The sequence below is a fragment of the Macaca nemestrina genome, chromosome 20 (genome assembly GCF_043159975.1).
Source record: "Macaca nemestrina isolate mMacNem1 chromosome 20, mMacNem.hap1, whole genome shotgun sequence".
NCBI classification, from domain to species: domain Eukaryota; kingdom Metazoa; phylum Chordata; class Mammalia; order Primates; family Cercopithecidae; genus Macaca; species Macaca nemestrina.
In genome coordinates this window covers 40067380-40095165 of record NC_092144.1, presented here as the reverse complement: position 1 = coordinate 40095165, position 27786 = coordinate 40067380, and the positions used below count along the sequence as shown (strand labels likewise).

The window sequence follows — 27786 nt, the reverse complement described above, 5'->3', positions numbered from 1 at the left end:
CCTTACCCGGCTTTTGTTTTGTTTTGTGCAAGAAAGAGTCTCCCTCTGTCACCCAGGCTGGAGTGCAATGGTGTCATCTCGGCTCACTGCAACCTCCTCCTCCCAGGTGTGAGCGATTCTCCTGCCTCAGCCTCCCAAGTAGTTGGGACTACAGGCACGCACCACCATGCCCAGCTAATTTTTGTATTTTTAGTAGAGACAGGGTTTCACCATGTTGGCCAGGCTGGTCTTGAACTTCTGATCTCAGGTGATCTCCCCGCCTCAGCCTCCCAAAGTGCTGGGATTACAGGCTTGTACCATGCCAATTTTGTGTTTTTTAGTAGAGACGGGGTTTTGCCATATTGGCCAGGCTGGTCTTGAACTCCTGACTTCAAATGATCCGCTTCCCAAAGGGCTGGAATTACAGGTGTGAGCCACCGCACCCTGCCCAGTACAGGGTTTTTTATACATGGAGTTTGACAACGTCTTGCCAAAGTCTGATAAACTTGCAAAAATATGTTTTACTCCTCCTAGTAAATATAAGCGAGTAGGAAAAGCTGTGATTTTTTTTTCCCAGAGGTAGAGGTTTTATTGCGTAAAACACTGGATAAAACTGGGCTGCTTCAAAGACATTTTATTCTAACAGCAGAAAGAAAACAGTCATTGCTGAAAAAACAACTTTTAATACTTTCTATACCAGAATAAAGTTCTGTCAACTGATGTATTATAATAATAAATAATGACCAAGAATAAACTTTAAATACAAAGTTTTCTACTTGTTACAAGCATAGCAACAAAATCCTCTACTCCTATTGATCTCAGATTTCCTCCAAGATAGATTTTTTTTTCTTTGCGTAGGAATGTAGACAGTATTATGACCAGCATCACAGACTACAGAAGTTACAGGGAAAAAACTTGACATGTTTAGATATGAGAACCTGATGACATTCAGAAACTGACGCTGCATCACTGTGGCTGTCACTTGTTTGTATTACAAGTTACAAATGTTCTGGAAAGAAGGCCTGTGTCAGAGGGGGAAGGACAGTAGCACTGGACAAAATGGAATCAACACACACGCCACAAAGAAGAGGGGATGTTCCCAGTGTCACAAACAGAATTATTGCCTGTCGCATCTGAGGATGCTGAAAAGACACAAAAAAATACTGAAAGAGCTCCCAAAGTGCTAGAAATGGAATGTGGCTCTCATTTTTCCCCCACTTTTTTTTTCCTCTTTTTTTTTCTTTTTTCTTTTTTTTTCATCTTTTTTTTTTTCTTTTTTTATTTTTCTTTGCTAAGATACCAAAGGCAGAGCAAACACAGAAAGCAAGGGACTGGCACAGTCACCAAACACAGTAGTGCAGTTAAAATCCTAAAGCTTACTACAGTCGGAAAGTTTTCAATAACATTTCAGTCCTTTCTCTAGGATCATAGAAACAGTTGCATTAAGTTTATCAACTCGATTTAAGTAAGGCAGTGAGAACTATACTAGAAAAACAAGAAAGCAGCTTGCTCTATGCCAGATGGGTCCAAGTTGCACAGCGACCTCATTTACACTGAAACCTCGGTTAGATGACACCCTTTTGACAGCATATGCAAACCGGATTCCTTATTAGCCTGAGATTCTTTCTGGTCTCAGGATAGCACTAAGAATTTTATTTACATTGATTGCAGTTTAGTATTTTTGTAAACTGCTGTAGGCAGAGCTGAAGTTTTTAAGGCCCTGGGGTTTAATCTGTGCTCCCAGCCTGCAAGGAAATATTGACTTTTTTTTTTTTTAAGTCTGAATGATTTTGTTTTAGAAGAAGTTAATACTTTCATACTTCTCTACCACCACAAGCAACAGCACCAAATTCATGTCACTCAAAGGAAGTATGTTAAAAGGCTCAACTTTACACCATGCTAGCAGATTCAAGAATAAACCTTTAACTAGTCTTCTTAAATCATTTTTTAATGAGTTAAGTGTTTCATTATTGACACTCAAAATCTCCTTCTGTGTGGTGCAGAACTTGATAAATTTGGAGTATCCAATCAGTAGAAAATCTAAAATCTACAAAAATATAGAACACATTTGTTTTACAAAAACAGACATTTTAACTCAAACAGTTTTCATCATTAGAGATAGAGAGCAGGATGTTTAGATTCATATTTTAATACAAGCTATTTCATAAGAGCTTGCCGGAGAAGAAAATCTTGCTTCATGTCTGTGACACTTATAAAAACCAACACATGAAAAAAAATCTGATAATAAGGACTGGAGCAGCCTTCATTCAAGTAAAATTTTAAAAATCATAATAAAAAAACTTTCTATTATTACCTAAATTTTAACTGCTCACCAGCATCTTCTATGGATGGGGTTAGCTAGTTTTTCTAACAACATTTTATATAATTACCCTACATTTTTTTTTAAATAGCAACTTCCTTCTTCATCCAAAAATTTTTTTGAAAAAAGAGAAAAAGACCACCAAGAACAAAACGTTTCCCTCAATACTGCAATTTGATCTAAAAAAAAGGAATTACTCATCAAACCTGCAATGGACATTTGTCTGCAGACACTTCCTGATCATTGATTTCATTTGGCTGTGTATTTCGTGAAAATACGCATTTAAGATTTCAATCCTCTGCAGTGCCGGTCAGCCCTGGCGCTGGCTGCGGGCCGTCTAAGGTTTCTCCAAGAGTGCAGTTACACCACCGCGTGAATTGATTTTCTCTGCAGTGACCGCTCCAGTCTGACTGGCACCGCAGCTGCCTCCCGACACATCTCATTAGGGTTCTAGGCAAATGACAGCAGCTGGTGTCAGATTATAGAGGTGTTTTCAACAACGAAAACGCAGCCCCTCCATCTTCAACGCAACACTAGATCATTTAGATGGTATCGTTTTTCCGTTAAGAGCATTATTTTTGGACAAAGACGACTTTCGAGTTGGAAGGGCCCCCAGCTCTCTCCAGCTCAGAGGGCACCAAGAATTTGTGAAATCACTTTTCTCCCACCTGCATTGTTTTGGAAGTACTTGTTGCCGGGTAACAGTTTAGCAGCCATTTTCAAGGGCTGGGGAATTTTTTTTTTTATATATATATAGATATCTTTTTAAAATTTTTTAAATGTTCTATACACTATTAGGGGGGGTTGTACATGATTTTTTCCCCTTGGAATGCAGTTAGCAAACTTTTACCAGATGCATAATGTTAAAACTGTGTAAAATACTATTGCAATATACAGGTTGGTCTGCTCAGTTGGTCTCCTCCTGGCCCTTGCCACCCTCTTCCGTGAGGTCTGCAGAGCTCCCCGCCTTGACAGCTGTAGGCTCCTCGAAATTCCCAGAAGCCTCCGAGTCGACCCTGGAGCGCTTGAACCTGCGGTCGGGATACTGGCTGTTGTCAAAAGGCATGCGATGGACGCAGAGGACATGGGTCTTCAGGTTCCCCTTCTGAGAGGCACTGTAGGGACAGTAGCGGCACTGGAAAGGCCTGTGACCTGTGGGCAGAAAGAGTGGCTGGTCAGCACTGCTGCTCACACCTTCCTGGCCCCCGGGGTTCAAAGGATCATCATCGCAATCACCAGTATGATCAATATTATTATTACTTTGCAAAAATCAACTAGCAAGGGTTAGAAAAGCAGCCGATACATCAAACACATAAGCTAAGATTTAGAAGGTCTTCCCATCCCTGAATATTTTTGTTGTTGTTGTTAGAGATGTAGTCTTGTTCCTCATCTCAGGCTGGGAGTGCAGTGGTGCAATTATATCTCACTGTAACCTCACACTCCTGGGCTCAAGCCATCCTCCCGCCTTAGCCTCCAGAGTAGCTGGGACTACAGGTACACCACAATGCCCAGCAATGTTGTTTGTTTGTTTTAGAGACAGGATCTCGCTATGTTGCTTAGGCTGGTCTCAAGCTCCTGCTTCAAGGGATCCTCCCTTTTCAACCACTTAAGTAGCTGAGATTATAGCAAGCCACCACACCAGGCTCTTGCTAGAGTTTTGAATCCAGACTTTCTAGGTAATTGAAGATAAATCTCCCCATACTTGAATTTTTTTTCTATAAAGGGTTAAATAGTAAATAGTCCCAGATTTGCAGGCAGAGAGGCAAAATCCAAGATATTATGTAGGTATTTGTAGAACAAGACAGGAAACAAATATTCCTCAACTTTTTATTGATGAAATTCAAAACTTTATTTATGGACACTGAAATTTAAATTGTATATTAATTTCATGTGGGATGAACGACTATCATTCTCATTTGAGCTTTTTCCCAAACATTAAGAACATGCATAAACCATTCCTAGCTCACAGGCTATATAAAAACAAACAGTTGCTGGGCATGGTGGCTCACACCTGGAATCCCAACACTTTGGGAGGCTGAGGCAAGTCAGCTCTCTGAGCCCAAGAGTTTGAGATCAGCCTGGGCAACATGGTGAGACTGTCTGTACAAAACAATTTGAAAATTAGCCAGGGACATGCCTGTAGTCCCAGCTACTCAGGAGGCTTAGGTGGGAGGATCACCTGAGCCCAGGTGTTTGAGGTGCCAGTAAGCTATGATGGTGCCAGTGCACTACAGCCTGGACCACAAGCAAGACCCTGTCACAAACACAAAGAACAAACAAACAAACAAACAAAAAACCAGACAATAGTTAGATTTGGCTCACGAGCTACACTTTGCTGATCCCCGTTCTGCACAAAGACCATAAATCCTTCCATCTGGGAGTCTGACTCAGGCCTCAGGGCAAAGCCAGTTCACGTTCTTATCCTCCCATTGACTCTTCATTGTTGAGCAAACCAAGAATGGCAAGGGAGCATGTGTTTGGGGGTGGGGTAGGTGAGGGGTGCCACCCAATGCTTGCTCTTAGGCAGAGTTGGAAGGGCTGAGCTGGGGGGATTTGTAGAGTCTGAGGGTCTCAGGGGCAGCAGCAGAAGTTGTCGGGACCGGGAGCAAGATGAGGTAACCAAGGCCAGCATGAGTTTTAAAGAAGGTAGATTTTGAATAGTGACTCTTGAAATAAAACCTTCCTAGAAAGATTCTAATTTGGAACAGGAGGTGGATTCTTGTGGAAGTTCACCTAATCCTCCAAGCCTGACATCTCTACCCTGATGCGCCGCAGCCATGCGCAGACTCTGCCATCTTGAGGAACCGGTAAAACATCTGGCTGGGGAAGTTATTCTGAAGCAATGACATCTCCCCTGCTTCCGGGAAGTTGTTGATGAGACATTCCTGGAAGTTCTCATGTGCTGTTTCACCTAGCACCCAGAGAGGTCAGGGCCCAGAGCTGGGTTTCATTTGCTCAAAAAAATAAACAAGTAAATAAACAGAGGGCCCCATCATTGGCTCCAGAAAACGAACAAACACATATTCAACACTTTTTCTAAAGCAGTAATGGCAGTTCTGTGTCTATTTAGCAAAACGGTCTTGTTCCTGAGAAACAGGAAGCCAACGCAACTTTGGAAGCAGAAGCTCACTTGCCCACTGAATTGCACCCAGTGCTAAATTCTTGCTTCTTGTTGGGTTTCTGGAGTTCACTGCCTCCTTGTCCCCTCATGACCAACTGGTGTCCAGGACTAATCCATTCTACCTGTTGAATCTTTTCCTTTGCAATGCCGACTTCAGAACCAGGTCCAGTCTGTACCAATTCTTGTCTAGACTATGAACATGGCAGCCCCCGGGGACCTTCATGCTTCCAGTTTCCCACCTCCAGCCTGTCCTCCCCAGGAACAGCAGAGCGAGTGCCTAAAGCAGAAGCTCAACCTGTGATTTCTTTGCCCCAGATCTTTGATGGCCACTGGCCTCCAAAGGAATAATAAGGACTTTCATGGCTCAATCCTAAAACACCCTTCCATTCCACACTACAGCACAACCCCTTTTGCCCACACCAAACCAAACATCATCATGGTCTCTGTACATAGACGTCACTGTGCAGGGTCTCCATACCCTTGCTTGTCTACCCTCTCTCTGAAATGCCACTTCATTCTCTGCAGGCTCAAATCCACTTCTCTGTTCAGGCTCTGATCAGTGGGATGCCTGCTTTATGGGCCCAAATGTATGTACTGGTCCTCCCAAAAGGCTGTGAATTTGTGGAGCAAGAACCATCACCATCTCAGTGTTATGAATGCCAAGCCCAGTGCCTGGCACAAAGCAGGTAGGCATGAACTATTTATTATCTTCTTGTATCACCTTGCCTTTTTCTAAGGAATTATACATTTTTGGATTTTTTTTTTTTTTTTTTTTTTTTTTTTTTTTTTTTAGATGGAGTCTCGCTCTGTCGCCCAGGCTGGAATGCAGTGGCATGATCTCAGCTTATTGCAACCTCTGTCTCCTGGGTTCAAGTGATTCTCCCTCCTTAGACTCCCCGAGTAGCTGGGATTACAGGCATGCGCCACTATGCCCAGCTAATTTTTGTATTTTTAGAGAGATGGGGTTTCTCCATGTTGGCCAGGCTGGTCTCAAACTCCTGACTTCAGGTGATCCGCCCACTTTGGCCTCCCAAAGTGCTGGGATTACAGAAGTGAGCCACCATGCCCGGCCAGAAACTATACATTTTTGGATAGTGCTTCTGCTTCTTCTGTTTCTACTACTGACCCTGATACAAGGCTGAATTTGATCAACCTTCTCACTTCAAGAAACCGATTTGCAAATCTACAGACTTTGGAGTTAAAAACAAAATAAAGTACAAGAACAGTGACTTGCTGTGGACCTTTCCTGACAGTTGACCACAGGAAGAAAAGCACAGCCATCATCAGGGGCCGCTATCATGATTGCCAAGTAAGAGAAGGAGTCCCCAGAGTGACTGCCCATTTACTGTCTTGCCACCCTTTTCACCGTAAGGGCTTAGTCACCTAGGGAAGGCCCTGGGTTGGGAGGGGAAGGACAACTGAGACGTATTTCTAATGCAAATTTACAATTGTACAAAAAACTGTAAATGGTCCCTGTTTTTCATGACCTAGGAGTTAGGGCATAGACTGAAGGATGGAATTAGGATGCCAGTCAGAGACAATGGGGTGAGCAAAGCCATGCCCATTCTCCCTACCATAATGGTGAATCTAACAGGGCTAAGCTGGGCATCAGTGAGTTCCAAGTAGATCCTCCTAGCCAAGTAGCTTAGTCCCCAAGATTGAGCCATCCAATATTTCAAGTTATCATCCCTGTGGACCCGAAGCTATGCCCAGGACTCACTGAGGGAGGGTTCGAGCTACTCTGAAATGGACGCTATTGAGCAAGAAAAAGGTGGGCCCGATTTGTAGCTGGAGGCCTAGAAGCCAATTGAAGGTCGTCCCAAACAACACAGAGAAGGAGCAAGACACCAGGAAACCTGAGAAATGTTTCGAGGCTCTGGCCAAAGCTTCTCTGAAATGGACTGTATTTTTCTGTTTCTACCCAGGGCAGCTCTGTGGTAGCTTGTGGACAAAGGCTGGCCACTGTCCTAATTACCATGGCTCAGATAAAACTAGGGCTAAGTCATTCATTTATTCATTATATGGCAATAATTTATTGATGGAGAATGTCACTATCGTTTGACAAGTCTTTCGAGTAAAGAACTCCAAATCATAAGTAAAAATAAAAAATAAAACCAAAACCCTTGGTACCATGATCCAAAGAGGCCAGCAGAACTACGAAACAAAGTGGCCAGACCTCAGTATTGTTTGTAAATCTGCCTCGGTTTACCAGGATGACTTTGGTTCTTCCATTCTTCAGTTGTTTTTATTCATCAGCAAAACTGTTTATTGTATTTTCTTTTCTGTTTTTGTTTGTTTGTTTCTTTTTTTTTTGAGACGGAGTTTCGCTCTTTGCCCAGGCTGGAGTGCAGTGGCACGATCTCCGCTCACTGCAAGCTCTGCCTCCTGCATTCTTGCCATTCTCCTGCCTCAGCCTCCCAAGTAGCTGGAACTACAGGCACCCACCACCATGCCCAGCTAATTTTTTGTATTTTTTTTTAGTAGAGACAGGGTTTCACTGTGTTAGCCAGGATGGTCTTGATCTCCTGACCTCGTGATCCACCCGCCTCAACCTCCCAAAGTGCTGGGATTACAGGTGTGAGCCACCGTGCCCAGTCAACTGTCTATTGTATTTTCTATTGTTACATTAGCAAGTAATAATTTCACATATGAATCCTATGCTACATGGAAGCTGCCCTCCCTACAAATGATACTGCCACAGGAGTGATGCAATGTGCCTCTTGGCAAACTAAAATATGAACCTCAGATATCACCTTTATTTGCAATGAAAGCCTTTTTGATTTGGCCAACTTGGTATAAAAGCACTTAGTACCTTTTTTCCACCAGTTGATTTTAAAATATTAATCATGATTTTATCCTATAGTTATATTTTGAATCTCTGTTTCTTGGGAATAGTCAAAATGTATAACAATAATTCTGGCAGATTTGGATACTTCACTGGTCAAAACATTAGTATTGAATAGGTTTCATTTTCACTTAGGTGAGATGGAAATCTATATGTAAATCCATCTAAAGCCATGCACGTATCCATTTGTAGAAAGAAGTCTATACAATGCTAGAATCATAATAAATCCTGATCTTGCAATGTATCTAGTAAGTAGAAGCTTTGTAGACAATACTGGTAGTACTGAAAGACCCTGAAGGCTTGTATTCCACAGTTTTTCACGTATATTTTTGCATGTTTATCCTCATATTTGAGCTTTGGACAGTTTTGCCAAGGGATGATATCAGCTCCATTGTACAGATGCGAGAGCTGAGATACAGTGAACCTAGAAGGTTTGGCTTTAAAACAAATTTCCAGTTGATATAAAGTACTGAGTCCCCCACATTCTCTAAACAAAGACCATGATTAAAATGTGTTTTTGTAGGCTCACACACACATACACACACACACACACAATGTGTTGGTTTATACACAATTTACAATGCATTTTATTCCATATCCATCATATTGTTTTTAGACACACACACACACATCTTTCTGAGTTGTTCGCCAAACGACTCCCCGGAGACTGATGTGGAAGAAAGTTCTATGAAGAAATGAAAGGCCCACGCTTGGGGAAGCTGACTGGGAGAAGCTATGATAGGCCCAGAAGAAGCCATTATATTTTCCCAAGAATCAAATATAACTGAAAGCCTGATCTTTTGATGATGAGAACATTTATTCCCAAACAGAAAGCTGTTGCTATGCACAGTACTGTTGGACATGACACATTTCCGAGTCCAAGTAAATCTGGATAAAAAGTTCCAAATGTCTCTCCACCATTTGTCCCTGCGAAGCCCCTGATGACAATAAGATTGGGATCTGTTGGCTTTGGGTCAGAGAACATAAGCAAGGGCTCCAGAAAAAAAAAAAAAAAAAAAAGTGCTGAGCTCTGCTGAATACGTCCCTGTGGATTTCACATATTTCTGACAGCAGAGACCCTCCTGAAGGCAGCAGCAGCAGCAAGAGGGGCCCATGGAACAATGCTGCGAGACATTCCAGCTGAGGGGACTGTGGGTTTGGAGGAAGTCAGATCTCTCTAGATGGAGGTAGGTCATCTCATCCCCAGAGGAGAAGCCACTGCAGTGGCAACAGGGCAGCCCCTCAGTGGCCTGCACACTCCATCTATCCCTTTTTTTTTTTTTTTTTTTTTTTTTTTTTGAGACGGACTCTCACTCTTGTTGCCCAGGCTGGAGTGCAATGGCGTGATCTTGGCTCACTGCAACCTCCGCCTCCCGGGTTTAAGCAATTCTCCTGCCTCAGTCTCCCAAGTAGCTGGGATTACAGGTGCCTGCTACCATGCCCGGGTAATTTTTGTATTTTTAGTAGAGGTGGGGGTTTCACCATGTTGGTCAGGCTAGTCTCGAACTCCTGACCTCAGGTGATCCGCCCACCTCAGCCTCCCAAAGTGCTGGGATTACAGGTGTGAACCACTGTGCCTGGCCTGTCTATCTCATTTTAATGAAACAAAAGGCCAGCCATGTTGCCTGTGCCATCTTAGTTGACTGGACCTAGACTTGGGGATTCCTAGAGGTGTAAGGAAGATGTTAATGTCCATCAATGTCGAAGATGCAGAATAAGTATTAAGACAGACTTGGGTCAAGCAGGCTTCCATCGTGGTAGAACTGAAGAGAATAAGAACACCCACTCCTGCCAGCTCCCCGTTAGAGAGAGCATCAAGGCGATGGCCTCTCCCAAGTTGAACCTGCTAAGAAGCACCACACTCCAGGATGGCCTTTGGTCAAAGAAGAATACCCAGGGCTCTCTTGTTCTGGTACCTTTGCTTTATTTTCAGAGCCCTCCTTCTCCCCAGTGGACCAAGAAGCTTGGGTTCCTACCACTGCTTCCCTCCTCTGTAAGGTTGCTAAGCTACTAGCACCCTGAACTTCAGTCTCCTCTCTCTCTGACCTTAGGCAACCATTGGAACTCAAGGTTTCCATTTCCACATCTTGAGAATGATGCAATAATACTGACACCTATATCACAGGAGTGCTGTGAACATCAGATGATGGCATGTGACACATTGGTAAATGACGAAGAACTCCAAGATGTCGGCTGCTTTCATTGGCACGACTGCTGTTTCCATTGTTGTCATTGTGCTGTTGATCTAAGCGGGTTCAGGGGAAGCTCTGCCTGGTTCTTCATCGAAAGTACCGAGTCAACAGGTGCCTCCTGTGCCACTGTCCTGTGCTTCCTGCCACAGGTAGCACCATGAAAGCTTAAGGGATTGTCTCTCCTTGGGGCATAGGCATTTGAATGGGGGCTCTGGGAAACCAGAGGACCTTCAAAGCCCAAAGGAACAAGTTGGTAACAGTTGCATTGCACTGGGAGGAAGTTCAGCAGACATGAGATAGAATTTGATGTAGGTGAGGCCTCTTGCCAGAAGGAACTCCCCATTTAGAGGGCAGGGCTAAGTTGGCTGGGGGCCAGGTCCCAAACAGCACTGGAAGGCAGTGCGGGCTGTGATACGGTATAGGTGATGGAGAGCTCCTGTAACCCCTGCCAGGAGGAATCTGAGCCTCTGAGCATCCCTGCTCCTCATCTCCCTTAAAGCCCCCATAGTTTGCTGTACTCTGGTCACAGGGGACTTCTCTGTGTTCTCCAAATGTGTCATGCTCTTTCCTGCCCCAGGACCTTTGCTCCATCCTCCTTGATCGTCTCTTCGATCTGGACTCTGCCTGCCCCTACTTCATCCAATTCCTGCAACCTTATCCTCTAGGCTCTCATGCAGCTGCCTCTGCCTTGGGAAGGCCTCCCCGATGACCCCAGACCTGCCATCATGGCTGTGACACACATCCCAGCACATGCCTCTTCCTCAGCCTGGCTGCTAGCAGGAGCTGAACAAATAAAGCAACCACGGTTGTCTTCCCCACCAGGCAGACTGTCTGCTCCACGGGGGCAAGGACTGAGCTTTTATTTTGGGGTTGTTTGGGTTTTTTGATGATTGTTGTTACTCACCACCCAGCACGGTGCTTGGCACATCACAGATCTCTGCCAAGCATTTTTTTTTTCCAGCAAAGGAACAGATGAATGAAATAGGTTGCCAGGAGATAGGAAAGAGAGACAGTGCTACTGCAGTCCGAGGGGCATACCTGAGCCCAGGCACAGGAGCAGGAAGCCTGGGTCAGTGCAGCATCCTAGGAGTCCTAGGAGCAAGTCAACGAGGTACAGGGGAAGCTCAGTGGGGAGAGTGAACAGGGGCCAGACACACAGGACCCACTGGGAAGCTTGGCCCTCATTCTGTAGGAGAAGAGAATTGGGAAGACTTTCCAGCACTGCCGCCACACCAGTTCCCAGAATGTTCCCAGTCCCCATCTATCTGTATCCTGAGCTCGGAGCCCTGGTGATGTGACCAGATGGGGGCCCCCCCAACCGCCCGCCCCACCTCACTCCCCTCTCTCTACCTCTCACTTTGAGGCCATCAACATTTCCCATCACTGCCATGCGAAAAGTAAGTACATCATACGTTAATTTGTATTGTCACTGCGCCGTGGAGCCGTGGTAAAGAGCACATTCATTTTTAATCCACTATGAATAATATATAAATATGTATACAGTGCGGAGGGTCAAGAGGAGTAAGGAGAAAGCAAGTCGTACATTGTTTATAACAAAAGTGGGGAAACGAGATATTTTTCTTACTTGCTAGGATGGAAATATCTGCACTTTCCCTGCACCTAAGGGGGAGTAGAAAATGCCTGCCCTTGGGAGGACTATCCATTTATTACAGCTCCACACTTGTGGGCAGCTGGCTTTGCGGAAGAGAGGGGGCTGCGTCTATGGGGCTTCCAGACTTTCCAAACGGATAAGAGAGTGGGGAGAGGGGAGGTGACCACCCTGTGGTGTTGAGTCCTGGGGTGAGGACAGGGCCCATTGGTGAACATGTTCTGGTACACACTCATCAAAGTGCATCAGCACGAGTGACCTCAGTTGGTTCTCACGACTGTCAGTAGGGAGAGATGGCAGAGGGATTCTTCCCACCTTACAGACATGAAATCCCCGATCCAGGGAGATTAAATGATCATCCAAAGTCACACGTGTGGAGCTTACTGCTTACTGATCAGGAATTCAACTTCATGTCTTCTCTAAAAGAATGCTCATCTCTGCACCTGCTCCTGCCATGGACTGCAACCTGCTTGCTGGAAGAGTCTCTACAAAAAGGGGTTAGGAGTCAAAGATGCTCCAAGAAGTGGTCCATGAACCCCCTGAAGGGGTGTGTACCATGTGTAGGTGTGTGTCTCTGTGTGTCTGTGTGTGTTGGTGTGTGTTTGTGTGTCTGTGTGTGTTTGTGTGTGTGTCTGTGTGTGTTTGTGTTTGTGTGTATGTGTTTGTGTGTGTCTGTGTGTGTGTGTTTGTCTGTGTCTGTGTGTGTTTGTGTGTGTGTGATATCGCACATGCACCACATGTCACTCCCCTTACTGGCATAGAAGAAGCCCATCAAAGCTGGGCATTGAGCGCATGGAACATCATTTTCAGAGGATAGGATCACAAAATGTCTCTACGACAGAAGGGTGTCCTGCATCCACGTTTGACAGTGCCACACCTAGAAGGGAGCAGGTGATCACATGGAGAGAAGCAGCCTCAGCGTCAGTTCCCACACACGGGGCTGTAACGTTCCGGAACAGCCACTACCAACTGGCACCCAGAGGGGCTCCCTATAACACACTTCTCCCAGAGCTGCACAACCAGCGCCCCCTGAACTCCTTGAAATTAGGGACATTTAGGCAATACCTGCAGCTAGGTAAGAAACTGGCTCCCCCTATAGGTCAATTGGATACATTAAAAATTCAGGGCCACGGGTGGCTCAGGCCTGAAATTCCAGAACTTTAGGAGGCCAAGGCAGGAGGATTGCTGGAGGCCAGAAATTCGAGACCAGTTTGGACAACATAATAAGCTCTCATCCCTACAAAAATTTAAAAATGAGCCAGGTATGGTGGCACACATCTGTAATCCCAGCTACTTGGGAGCCTGAGGCAGCAGGGTCACTTGAGCCCAGGAGTTGGAGATTGCAGTGAGCAGTTGGAGTGCCAGTACACTGCAGCCTGGGCAACAGAGCAATACCCTGAGAAAGAGAAAGAAAGAAAGAAAGAAAGAAAGAAAGAAAGAAAGAAAGAAAGAAAGAAAGAAAGAAAGAAAGAAAGAAAGAAAGAGAGAGAGAGAGAGAGAGAAGGAAGGAAGGAAGGAAGGAAGGAAGGAAGGAAGGAAGGAAGGAAGGAAGGAAAGAAAGGGAAGAGAGAGAGGGAGGGAGGGAGAGAGGAAGGAAGGAAGGAAGGGGAGGAGAGGAAAGGGGAGGGGAGGGAAAGAAAGATGGAGGGAGAAGGAGAAAGGGAGAAGGAGGGAGGGAGGGGAGTGGAGGGTAAGGAGGGAGAGAGAGAGAAAGAAGGAAAGAAAGAAAAGAAAGAAAGAAAGAAGAAAGAGGAAGGGAGGAAGAAAGGAGGGTAGGAAGGAGGAAGGGAGGAAGAAAGGATGGCAGGAAGGAGGGAGGGAGGAAGGAAGGAAGGAGATAAAGAAAGAGTAAGGGAGACAGAGGGAGGGAGGGGAAGGGAGGGAGAGAGAAAGAAAGGCAGATGGAAAGGAAGGAAGGAAGGAAGGAGAAAGAAAGAGAGAAAGAAAGAAAGAAAGAAAAAAGAAAAAGAAAGAAAGAAAGAAAAAGAAAGAAAGAGAGTAGAAAGAAATAAGAAAGAAACGGAAGAGGGAGAGGAGAGAAGAGAGAAAAAGAAATTCAGCTCCCCAGAGTGGGCCCCGCCACCTGGGGGAAATCCACTGGGTATGGTGGTACAACAGGTTCATGAGTGGGTCAGGACTGCAGGGTGCTGGGCTTGTCTTCACTTGGCCCCTCACCATCACCTACTGCTTCCTTTGAATATTTACTGCTTTGACCCTGAGGCTGCAAAATGGGAGGATGCCAGCCCAGGACCCTAGCAATCCTGCCTTCAGCTTCAAGAGGCTCAGCGGCTCAGTAGGGCAATGATAGAGGTAGAAATGTACATAAAGAATCACTAGACCCACAGAGAGAGCTGTTTTCTCAGTTGCACATATACTTTAAAAAATTTCCTAATTCCAAATAGGCAAGAATGGTTCCAATCAGGTACGTAATTTATGTTTTCAGTTTAAAAAAATATTCATCCATCTCATCAAAGATGCTAAAACACTTTGGAATATCCTTAGTACAAATAAATTTAGGTTTCAAATTTCCTGTGATTTGGGTTTTAATTTAGAAGGCTACCCAAAAAAAATGTACTTATTTTACAAGTGCATTTTGATCTATGTGGTAATGGATTGAAGACATCTGTGTGAACTCAAGCTTAACTTCATATTTATAATATAGATGTGTGTATATACAGGAGTTAGTACACAAGCATATATTTCCTTATTCTGTCAGCTGAGAGGGTCTAGAAGCAGTGACATTGGTTTCTAATACCACTCTCAAAAAAGGGAACCAGGGCTCCTTGGAGAAATGGCTGATTCTAGGACTGGGATAGGAAATATACAAAAATAATCCTGGGGCATTTAGTGCTGCAAAGTAGGAAAGTACTAAAGAAAAAATATCCCACATATTGATGGTGGAGTGGAGGGTGTCAGATTAGCACAGAGTTTGCTGAAGGAGCCCCATACCCAAAGCTAGAACCATTTGAGTAACAAAGTAAACAACGTAGTATCAGATTATGACCCGGAGTCTAAAATAAATATCCACAGGTCATACCGGCATAAATGATTGCATCAATAAATACAGGGAGAAGGATTGACAAGTGCCTTGTGCATTCCAAATAATTCTGTGGCTATTTCTTGCTCAAGGAGACGGAGCATATCTCCCTACTCCTTAAGAGTGGACTGTGCCAAGTGACTTCCTTCCAAAGAGTACAGTATGGAAAGGGATGGGAGAGTAACTTCTGTGGAGAAACCCAACAAACATGACCCCAGTCAGTAGATCAAGGTCATGCTGATAGCATGTGCCCTTGATTTGATATGATGAGAATGGTAATTTACCTCTGTGGTCCTCCTTCCCTAAATCCATAACGCCAGTCTACACACAAGAAATTGCAACTGAGGGACGTTCTGCAAAATACTTCTGGAAACTGTCAAGATCATCAGAAACAAGAAAAGTAAGAAACTGTTGCAGCCAGGAAGGTGGAAGGAGACAGGACACCTAACATAATATGGTATCCTGGAGCAGAACAGGATATTGGGTAAAAACTTAAAAACTAAGAATACAATATGGACTTTATTTAACAATAATGTGTTAATATTGCTTCATTAATTGTGACAAACATACCCTACCAATGTAAGATGTTAATAATAGTGGAAAATGGCCATGAAATCTATGGGAGTTCTCTGTATTATCTATGCAACCTTTTTTTTTTTTTTTTTTTCTTTTTTGAGACTGAGTCTTGCTCTGTCACCCAGGCCGGAGTACAGTGGCGCGGTCTCAGCTCATTGCAGCCTCCACTTCCCAGGTTCGAGAAATTCTCCAGACTCAGCCTCCTGCATAGCTGGGACTACAGGCGCTCGCCAATGGGTCCAGCTAATTTTTGTATTTTTAGTAGAGATGGGGTTTCACCATGTTGGCCAGGCTGGTCTTGAACTCTTGACCTCAGGTGATCCGCCTGCCACGGCCTCCCACAGTGCTGGGATTACAGGCATGAGCCACCGCACCCGGCCTCTATGCAACATTTTTATAAATCTAAATCCATACTAAAATTAAAAGTTTATTTTGAAAGTTTCTTTAAAAATGGATTTGATTGATTTTCTGTGAACAGGAAGAAACCAACACCCCACATCAAGAGATGCTACCAAAGTCACAGAACCAAACAGGTAATACTTAACTTTGGTTGACACAAAAACTTCAGAAGGGCGTATGGCACACCCACAGTCTGCTGGGTCTGCAACCCAAGGATCAGGGAAGGCAGCACAGCAGATTTTGAGAAATCACCACTGTCCTGCTAGCATGCAGCATTTTTCTTTATTCAAGCACAGTGATGAAGATTGTAGATTCTCAAGCCAGACACCAGGGCTCAAACATATCTGCCTCTTATGGGTTGTGTGTGCTCTTGGGCCAGCCAGTTAACCCTTCTAAGTCTCAGTTTTCTCATCTGTAAAATGGGTGCAATAATAATAATAGCTCCCTGATAGGATTGCTGTGAGGATTCAGTGAGATAAGGCCTGATGCTTAGCACAAAGTGCAGCACATAGAGTTAAATGAATGTTTGCTAGAAAAGGCTGTAAGTATTCAAATACTTCATCTATTACATGCCCATTGCATGGTAACCTTGAACTTCAAATGGGGGATGTGCATTTTGATTCCTCTGCCAATGCTGAAGTCAGGGGTTGGGTTGCCATTTGTCGGATGATACAGGTGTGGCTCTGTGTCCTCACCCAAATCTCAACTTGAACTGTGATCCCCAGGTGTTGAGGTGGAGGGTCCTGGTGAGAGGTGATTGGATCATGGGGACCACTTCCCCCATGCTGTTCTCTTGATAGTGAGGGAGTTCTCACAAGAGCTGATGGTTTTAAAAAGCAGCAGTTCCCCCTTGCTCTCTCTGTCACCTGCACCATGTAAGACGTGCCTGGCTTCCCCTTTACTTTATGCCATGATTGTAAGTTTCCTGAGGCCTCCCCAGTCATGCAGAACTATGAGTCAATTAGACCTCTTTTGTTTATAAATTACCCTATCTCAGATCCTATCTTTGTAGCAGTTTGAGAATGGACTAACACAGAATCTGTCCAGAGCCACAAAGCCAGAGAAAGGCAGAACCTGGTCCTGCAGTTGGAGCTCAACCTGCACTGTGTCTTGCTGTCTCCCTGCAGCTCGAGGCCCAAGTTCAGTTAGCATAAGAGCTTAGACGATGCCAGATTTCAGCAGGACATCAGCAGAGAGAAGCCTCTGGCTAGGGGTGCAGAGTCCCCCATGCCTCCCAGCTCAGCCCCACCAGGTGCTGGCCTCAGGGTTACCCTTCCTGAGGCCTGGCCTCTAGGTGGCTCCCTTCCTCGGCAACTTCATCCCCCCTCTGCTACGCATGCCCTACAGACGTTGCCTTATATCCTGTTTATTTGCTTACCCAGGCTCCTCTGATGAGTGGAGCCACCAGCCTGCCTGGGTGGTCAGGCAAGCCGGCCTGCCCTGCCGGTGTGCACTCAACAGCAACTATTGATCGGGGACCTTAAATCATTGCCCGGATTTTATGAAAGCATTTATGTTTATCATTAAATAACCTTCAAAGGGTCGATGAACTTACATTCCGTTTTTGAAGATTTTTCGACGTGTAATATAATAATACTCTAATGATACCCAGAGTTTGTCTCTGGGTGAGTGCATTTAGTCTTTAAAGAAATGCCGGCAGAAACCAAAGAGAAGGCGCTGGCCTGGAAGTACCGGGGGGAGCCGGGAGTGGAGGGGCTGGTGGCCTACCTCACTCCTCCAGAAATTCCCTTCTCTCTCCAACATTGCGGAGGTTGGGAGAGAGGTGCTTATTAAACCGAGCTCCAAAGGTGATTTTAAATGGAACCAAGCTGACCACTTTTCAGGTTAACAGCCTTAGCAAGAAAACCCCAAAAACTAGTGAATCAGAGTTGGATATTATTGCTAAAACAAAGCTCGAGTTGTGTATTTTAAGTTTGTAACCAATTAATTTTTAAATATTAAGTGAAGTTATTAGGGTGATACTCAGAGATGGCAAAAATAAGGAGTCTAAAATTAGCAGACGCAGCACCTATGATTCACACATTTAATATCCCTCGCTTCCCTCCTTAGGAACACTGGGCTAAACACAGTTATCTGAAATCCCTGTTGGCAATAAGATGGGCTGTAAGGATGCACAGAATTTAGCAGAGGTGGTGACAGCCAACCCTATCCCTGTAAACCCTCTTCTGGGTACCAAGTCCACTGGGTCAACAGTCCACCTCAGACCAACAGTGAGACTTCTCCAGGCTGAAGAAAGCCACACCATCCATACCAAGTCAAGTCCCCAAATCCTGTCTATACATGTGGCCACCCCTCCTCTATAGCCATCCATGGCTCCCTATTTCTCACTGCAGTATCTCACCTCCTTAACCTGGCTTTCCAAATTGCAATCCCTTCTTACCTACTATACACTGCCATTCCTACTAGAAATTCACCCATCTCCAGTCCCCACATCTTCTTCCATTGAGACCCACCAAAGCCTCAACTCCTCCTGGAAGCCGTTCTCAGGACCCAGCCTGCAGAGCTCCACTTATCTGTGGCACCACACAATTAGGCACTTAATTATGTTCTATCAGGCACTGCTTGCTAATGGTTTCCTGTGATGTGGGCTTGGTGGGGCTATTCCTTCCTCTAGGAGGTTGGAAACTGCTGCCCTCTAGCGGGCTCTGCACACAGTAGGGACTGAATAAGGAACCAGACATTGTTTACTGAAGGACCTCTTTCCGGGGGTTCAGCCCACAGGAGTCCCCACCTTGCTATGCACACCCTGCTCAGAGCCTGGCACTTGGCTTCCTTCCTCCTTCACACCTCCTACATGACCCTGGAGCACCCTCCCCTGCACACCCTCCCTACCTGGGTTGTGCCTCATACCTGGAATGCCCCACCATGCCTTGCTGTTTTCCTCAGCAGGAAAATCTCAGTGCTCTGTGCTCCAGGGGGTCCCCTTAGTAACCCCAATCTCAGCTATTAATCCTACGCTCTTCCTCCCATTCTCCACGTTGGTGGAGGGTGTTGAATGGCTTCTCAGGTGAACATTGACTCACTGGGTAGCTCTGCATTTTCCTCTTTCCTGCATTGGAGCTCCGAATCCCAATCACAGCTCTGAGAACCACGCCCTCCCCTCCCCGACGCTTTCCCTTCACCTTACCACTTTCTGTGGGGGACTGGGACGGCACCGCCCACCCCGACTGTGAGCTCCAAAAGCCCAGAGGCCTCTGCACCATAGATTCCATCACTGCTGTAGACATAAATGCATTCACCCTCCTAGTGGTTACAAGCTGCAGGCCCACATATTTTTCCCCCAACACTATTTCTTTAAAAAAAAAAAAAAATGTAATTCATTGCCAATGTTACATTTAAAAAAATATTTCACATTAAAACATGGATTTCCAGTTTCTCTTGCAAAGTCAGGAGGTCTGGCAAGATCTTCCTGGAGGCAGCCGCTGGGGAGCTGGGTCCCACTTATTCCCGCTGCCTGGCACCTGTTTACTTCCCAGGCATCACCAGCCAGGCGCCTGTGGGCCCTGGACTTTCCAATCTCCACTTTGTACCACTCTCATCTAAACAGTCAGTATGGCACCTTCTTTGGGGTTGGAGCAGGGAGACTGGGTGAGGCTTTGTGTGTTTTTTTCACCCAGCAGATGAGTTGCATTCTTGTACACACCCAGTGAAATAAACAAGTGGGTGGTCTCTGCTGGTTCAATCGCTTCCTGTTTTCCATTGTGTCGCTTAAAATGAACACATCAGCCCTTAATTGTAGTTTCTGTTTTATTGTACAATTTAAATGTGGGAGGGGGGCCAATATTGGAACTTGGGTTGTGCCAAGGGTGTGCTGTGCTCTCTATGGCACTGGGAAAGCCACAAGGGGAGGGGCCGACCCATGAAAGCACCAGCATGAAGCGCCTTAAGTGTATCAATATCCAATCCACTGAAAGCTGGCATCCAAGGTTATCTGTGGATAATTCACTACCTGCACACATCTTTCATAAAAACATTAGTGCATTTCCTATAGGGGGTGGGGGGGCCCATATGGGTTGCAGAGCAGCTCACCAAAAACAGTGTCGCAGGAGCAGTCACATTCCATCACAATTCAGTGAGGTTGTATTGTATTAATGTGAGTTTATGTGTGAGAAAGAATCACACATCTCTCTTCCCATGAAGGAATCAGACACCTGCAATCTATACCCACAGTATATATCCATATAGATGGGCACACTGGATATATTTAAAATAGCTACTTTTTATCATGCCCAATTCCACAAATTGGTACTGTGAACAATAGAAAATTACAAAGTAAAAAGGAAAGATGGAAGCATAAACTTTTCAATGCTCAGCCCTCATCCCGGAGCCCCACTAATGTCGTCACTTGGCAGAAATAAATAAATAAATAAATAAATAAAATAAAGCACAGAAGAGAGGTGCCTTTCTTTTCTTTATGAAGTCACAAAGGAAATGAACCTCCTTTCTTCTTTTCTTTCCCCCCACTATAAAAGGCTCTCTCTAAAATCAAAGGTGTCAGACTTTGCATATCCTCTTGCTGGCATAATCCAGAATATGGCTGAGGAATGACAGATGTCCGCACCCAGCTGCAATGAAGCATGCGAAAGTTTCCGTCTAATCCACTTATTTCTCTGTAGTCACGTAAACCAAAACAAATGGGCAGGGCTTTACATCAGGGGGAGAGGGAAAAAACCTCACAGCGTCAGGACTGTATTGCATGATGCAGTCTGCACGCCATCTTGGTATCATCCTTCCTTCAGCAGGGATAAGGGCACCTTGTGGTGTGATCCCGTGTGGACCCAAGAGGGTCAACTCATGTATCCCTTTGTCCCATGTGAGATGAGGTTTCCCAAGGGAGAGAGAAGTTTGGAATGAGTGGGGGGTGTCCGAAGCACGGAGAGGCATAGGGACAAGCGACCATGTGCAAGCACACACTACTAGCACCTCCACAGTGCACATGTACAGACACACACACACACACACACACCCCCAGCTTTTGGAGCTGCTAAAGTAAGATGATCAGTTTAATCACCAGGCACCATCGTTTTCAACTACTTGAATAAATCCAAAGGAATTATAAACGGAGCCCGTGTGTAATTAAAGTGAGGGTTGTTAGACTCTTCATTTAATAAAACACTTCAAAAGAAAAGCCCTTATAGGTTTAGCAATGCCACGGGGAGCAGGAGGGTAAGTGAGCGCTGTGGGCGTGCGAGCAGGCGGCCCTGCCTCTTCCTAGCATGCAGCATGGCCACCTTCTGAACCCTCTCCCCTTTAAATCTTGTAAGGAGCCAGCCAGGAGCCGGAGTCTTGGGGCTCTGTCACCGCCAGCAGTTGCAACAGCTGCGAAGCACTCTTTCAGTGCAAGTAGCGAGAAAAGACGTGACGGATTTCGCCCATGGCAGAACGGCGTTCCGTTTCTGGCCCTTCAGGCAAAAACAGTAAAGGCAAAGAGGAAAATTTGAGATTTCCCCCCTTAAACTTCCCACAACAACCTCAGCAAAACCACATGACTTGCCTTCTACAATCTCCCTGGTGTGTTCGCTGCCTCTTTGGCAAAGACTCAGAATTACTGTTATATAAATTCCATCTGATGCCAGAGCGACCATCTGTGAGTAAAACTGCTTCACCTACGTCTGCCTGCAAAGCCACTCTCCCAGAGACAAGGGAGAAGGGGAAAAAAATTTGATTAATTTGCAGAATGCTTGTGATTTGCTCATATATTATTATAACTGCTCATCAGCACATGATGAATTCCCAGCCCTCGGTGCAGGCACCCGTTTGGTTTCAGCAGTTTCTTGCGTCGGCACCTGACAGACTGCAGGGTTTCTAATGACTTTCAGATGCTTACAAACAGTAATTCTATCTTCAGAATCAAAAAGAAAAATCCGTAGGAAGAAAAGAGGAGCAAGTTCGTCTATTTCATTTCCTTCCTGTATATCCACATGATTTAACTCTTAAGGGCAGCCTCGGATCCGAGAGGGGGCCTCCTAGGCCCGGCGGTGACCGCCTGCAGAGACAAAGACCCCCGGTCGGTCTCTGGAGGGGAGGTGGAGGCCCGGGCAGAGGCTGCAGGCAGGGGTGATGCCAGGCATCGCCGCCCAGGTGCCCACCACTGCCACAGGGTGGCCCTTTCTCTCCCTCTGTGCTTCCTAATCCCTTTCATTTGTCCACTTTTAATACCCCAGTAACCTCTCGCATTCTCTGCAAGCCCATCTGCCTCTTAACTGCAGTTGGATGTCTGGTTTTCCCCCTTCCCCGTTTTTTTTCTTTGCTTTTAAAACTCTGATTATGCCTTCTGAAGCCCTGCCTCTGTGCTTGATTGCCTGTTTCAGATTAGAGATTTTAGCAAGGAGACAAAGACTTCAGAATGCACATCAGTCCCACATATGAGGGCCCACAGAAGGAAAAGCGATAAAACGCAATGCACCATCTGTCCACAAACAATAACCTGCGTGTTGGGAGCCTCGCAAATTATTTAGCATACAACCTTCCCAAATTACGGAGCCTTGAAACGGAGAGGAGTCCGGGCGTGAGACTCCCTTTGAGGTCCTTTGATATTCCCACCCCCTCGCCCTCGGCCCCAATTTGATTGTTAACAGTTGAGGAATGTCTCGGTGACAAGTCGATTTTTATTATCCGGATCTTCCTATTCCATTTGGCCTGGGATCCGAGCGGGGGCGGGCTTGTCCCCTGGCCGCAGATCTCTGGAGACGACCGCCCTGATGCAAAGTCTGTCTCCTTTTTTTCACGTGCATTTAGGGTGGGGGCCAGCGGAGGTGGTCTCCTGAGCAGACCTCACGGTTAATACAGAAAGATCCTGCTCAATTCTGCCGGCTCAGTCAGCTGGTCAGCGGGCTGGTTTGCTTTTGAAAGATCTTGGAGATTTTGTTGGGAGGCCTCTGGTCTGTACAAACAAATCTCCCTCCCCACCTCCAGCCCTTAACTCCTCTAGAAACGCGTTCTTCTGCCTTTCCTAGCTCAGACTGTAAGCAGCAGCCTCACTGACCACCAGGCCATAAACTACCGATGATAGCCAGTATCTTTAGTCAAGCTGCAAAATTCCTTCTACAATGATTTGCTAAAATGCAAGAGAAAAAGAACCAAGCATTGCTGAAAGGAAAATAAAAATAATTTTGTTTGTGGGAGAGGAGTGGTTTTTATCAGATCCTCCTCACTTTGGTCTTAAGAATGGGACAGTTGATTAGTGCCATTCAGTCCTTACACAAACTATAAGGTAAGTCCCAATTACTACGATCCTTCCATTTTACAGATGGGAAAACCGAGGTGCAAAGGCAGTGAGTCATGTGCCCGAGTGACGCAGGAAACTGGGCAGCTGGCTATGAAACCAGGTGGTCTGGCTCCAAACCCCTCCTCTCTGAACCACCAGAGAACCCCGAGATCCTGCTTTAAGGTTAAGATTTGAAGGGCAGCCATTTAGTGCCAGTGAATTCAGGGGAAAGTTGTTTATGATGATTAATAAACAGCCAACAAACATCTTACTTCGCAAATAGAATCATTTCTTTCCTGAGTCTCAAAATAGACACATCTGAGAAAAAATAGAGAGAGACTCGACCTGAATGTGAACTAAATGAGGCTTCCTTACCAAACTCATCGCCAGCATAATTATCCGGATTCAAATCCCTTTCAAGTCACTTCCTCTCTGGAGTCCCCTCCTGTCCTCAGGAGGCCCCGTTTCTCCCCTTTCTCTACAACAGCACTTCATTCTTCACTGGACCTTTGTTTTGCTAGAAGAGTCTTTTCACCCCAAACGTGGCCTCCTCTAGGATGGTGGCCCAATATTACCGGCATTTGTTCCCCATTGATACCTAACAAAGCCGTGTGCCCAGTAAATGGTTGATAAATAAATACCTACTGTTGGATGATTGGAGAGGCCTCAAGGATGTCCATTCCAGTTTTATGAATTTAAGCTTGTTTTCCAGACTTCCCCAACCTGAAGTCAATTAAGACAGTGTTTACACACACAGTTTGGCTGAATCGGGGGCAGGGTGGTAGGAAAGAGGGTGCCTCACTGGCATTCAAGCAACCAGATGTTTATTTTATTTTGTTAAAATCCATGATGCCCAATGAAAAGCCACGCTGAAATTTTCACTTTCTGGTATCCAGCAACAAAATCTAATTATATTTCTTGCAGCCTTCAGTAACAAGCATGTGTACCTGTTTTGTTTTGTTTTGTTTTTTTCTATTTCTTTTCACCATTAATACCACACTGTCTCCTCTCACACACTCAGCAGGCTTTATAATTCACTAGGAGCTTTTGCCCTCACTGTTCCACGGGACACACAGGAACGCTGTCTCAGGAAGACACTTGCCCCCGGATAGTCCTGGTCCTTGATTGTCACTCTAAACATGACAAGTGCATTGATGCCCCTTCCCAAGGCCAGGGCCATCTACCTTTGAGAGGGAATCTCCTCATTTTAATAATATTTCCTGACAATTACACTGTCCCAGGAATAGCCACTACCCATCAGAAATCTTACTCAAATAACCGAGGTTTCTAAACTCCCTCCCCTCCCAAAATGATTTAGAAAACTGAAAAAGGAAAGCAGCAATGAGCATTTCCCCGAAAGAAAATGTTCCTGTTTGGACGGGGGATGCTGCCTATCACATCCCCTCCGCCCTCACCGACGGACATGTTTTTGGCATTTGAGCCCTTACTGTGATCAGGTATTGTACACAAATCAATGTCTCACTGAATCTTCAAAACAACAGGATAATATCCAGTGCTAGGTTAAGGTAAAGCTCCAAATAATTCCAGATGCAGGCAGACAGGTTCAAGGAGGAAGGAGAACATTTTGTTCTCAGCTTTGGAGACAGACAGCTCTCTACCTTCAGCTCTTAACAGCTGTATAGCCTTGAACAAGCCCCTCTTTCCTTCCAAAGCCTCAGTTTTCTCATCTGTGAAAGGGGCTCAGGCTAGTGCCTCTCTCCGAGTTGGATGGCCAGGTCTAAGGGGATGACACACATCGAGAGCTCAGTACAGAGCGTGGAGCAGAGCGGGCCATTATTGTCTAAGGCTATGGCCAGAAATATTGGCTGCTGTTATTCAGGGGAGGCCAGGTTCCTGGAGGCTCAGACCACCCTCTCTGCAGCCAGTCCCCAGGAGGTGAAACATCTCCAGCCCAGAGAGCTGCCAGGAGGGCCAGCCAGGCCGATATACAGCCTCCTATGCTCTGAGCTTAGCCCCAACACAGAGCTTCTCCCAACAAGAGCCAGAGCTACCCACTCGCCTTAGAAGCAACTCACCTCCTCTCAGGAACATAGTTAAATGAAATATTGGAGTCCATCAGTATAAAGTGGGGGTTTCAAAAGCTGTAGTAAGAAAATTAAAGCAACCATGTGAGAGTGTTTTATGCATGTGGGATAACTGCCTTTTGATATAGCTTTTTACTACACATTTGGTATTATGGATCCATAACAGATAAATGTGTATCGCGGAATATATAAAAGTGCCAACAATTGTCAATATGCATTCACACGCTGTATTAAGAATATTCTATAAAAGACTCTCAAAATATGATGGATGGAGATAACTAAGTGAGTGATGCTGCTGATGAAAATTTGGAGAAAGTGCATCTTAAGCCCTAAGGAGGTTTATTAGACACAGCAGCCCAAACTCAGCTGACATTTACAAAAGTCCCTTGACACTCAGAACAAAGAGTCCTCACGCACACACGCTCCTCCAAGCGAGGACTCAAAACACACGTGAAAACGAAATACAGAAATTCCAAAATTGAGGCTCAGGTGCTGGGAAGGAGAGATCCGGGCACCTGAGTTATTCATCCAGAACAAATGTGGATGCTGACTCTCCAGACACTTGCGAGGCTCCCTGCAGAGCCCTGGGCAGGAGGGAGGCGGCGGACTGGACCGGTGGGGCTCAGCCCTCCAACCTCTAATCTCTGTGTTTCTGGGTGTCTAATCCTCAGAATGAATTTGAAACTCAGGCTTGGTTTGTTTTGCTGCCTGCCTTTTTTTTGGTTAGCAGCCATAAACACATTGTTATGCTTTTTTCTTAAAAAAAAGAAAAAAAAAAGTAAAACATTTCCAGCTTCCCTACACATAATAAAATCAATCTTTTGCCCAGTGCATTAAATGAAATAGCATGTCCCCAGAAAATACATAATAGTCAGTGTGTACAAAAATCATGCAAATAAAAGTTTTAAAAAAAAAATAATCCAAAGGTCAGAATGAAATACTAAGCATATTCTATCAAATAGACATAAATATTTGTGTGTATTTTATACAGCAGGAGACCTGAAAGTGCTCCCTCAAAATGCATGCTGAAATTCCTAAGCTGCAATGCCTTTCTTTGCTGATAATTTGATTTGTTTATGAAGTCTCCCTGTTTCCCTGCCATATAGATATTATACACATCGACAGTAAATAGACCTTTTTAATTGAACTCATAGGTTGAAAGTGAACGTGACCTTGAATTTACACTGATAGCGATTATTTATAAGAGATTTAGCCACCGACTTCCCTTTTGTATGGGAAGGACTTACTTTATCAACAGACCATATTTAAGTAAACAGTGCCAAGTAAAATAAATTCAGCATTCAAAGATAAACATCTCTCCCCGTGTTGGACGTGGGCAGCAGCATGCTCCTTCGATGCCCCGTCCTATCACTAAGAAAGGAGCCCGGTAGAGCGAGAGCTCGAATTCATCAAAGTTCAGATTTGACTGCTTTCTCATGAGCCACATGTGGGAATGTAGCAAATCTGCAATTTATTTAATTTTAATTAAATTTTGTTTCACATCCTGTTTTGCAAGTCAGCAAGATGGGCTAGATTTGCCAAAAAGAGATGAAATAAAGAAGGGAAGGAAGTTCCCCGGCCCAGGCATGCATTTGCAGCCCTGCGTCTGCCCGGCCGGGCTGAAGCCTTTCTTTGGAATACACAACTCTGTCTGTACAGCCTGTCTTGCCCACAGTATCACAGCCTTGCTATCTCCTCGCTGAAGGGCCTATTTGTCTGCTTTAAGTGAAATCACTCAATTCTCAAAAGTCAGTGGAGGACTTTAGAAGGGGGAGGGATCGGATAGGCTACTCCAAATAAGTTCCATTAATCAAAAGACACAGTGTAATGTAACTAATATTTTACAATTAGGGGAGACAGGATGGAACTAAAAGCCATCTATCTCTCTTATACCACATGATCATCGATTCATAATCGGAGACTGAGAGTTGCACAAAGATGCATTTACTGGATGGGGGGAGCGGGGGGAGGGCTGGCCTGAGCCGAGATAATGAAGGCGATGAGAGTGTGCGACGCTGAAGGCTGAGGAGAGATGACAGAGGAGCTCAATGCTGACGGATGACATGAAGACGCGCGCAGATACCTGACAGCCCGCGGGAGCCGCCGGGCTCCTTCCCCGCCATTATATCCTCAATTATCTTGGTAAGGGACTAAGAGGGAGGACGAGGAGCAGGCTGGCTGAGCACGGCGGCCACTTGGCACTGGGCCACTGTGCCACAGTGCCACGGTGCCAGGGGAGGCCACTGCGCCCTGTGTGAGCCCCACTTGGGGGGGGGCTGCGGCTTCCATTGTCAGTGCCCCGGGTGTGCACACACACATACACACACACAGGGTGGGGGACACACAACGGGGATGCCCGCGGCTCCATCTGGTTTGTAATAAAATTCCTAACTCTTCTAAGGGAGTCATTTTTTTTCTTTCACTGCCACCTTCAG

At 45.4% G+C, this 27786-nt stretch overlaps 1 protein-coding gene across 23 annotated transcripts in view; it reads right to left on the bottom strand.

Moving 5' to 3' along the window:
• Nucleotides 1–598: 598 nt before the first annotated feature.
• Nucleotides 599–27786, bottom strand: part of LOC105495610 (zinc finger protein 536) — a 491361-nt gene continuing 464173 nt past the window's right edge. For 22 of the 23 annotated variants that reach the window (XM_071086002.1, XM_071086012.1, XM_071086006.1 and 19 more), the window contains one exon: nucleotides 599–3451. In XM_071086002.1, the coding sequence (XP_070942103.1) occupies nucleotides 3207–3451 (245 nt within the window). In that variant the 3' untranslated portion in view covers nucleotides 599–3206. The remainder of the gene's footprint in view (nucleotides 3452–27786) is intronic. The other variant, XM_071086023.1, reaches the window with a different exon arrangement.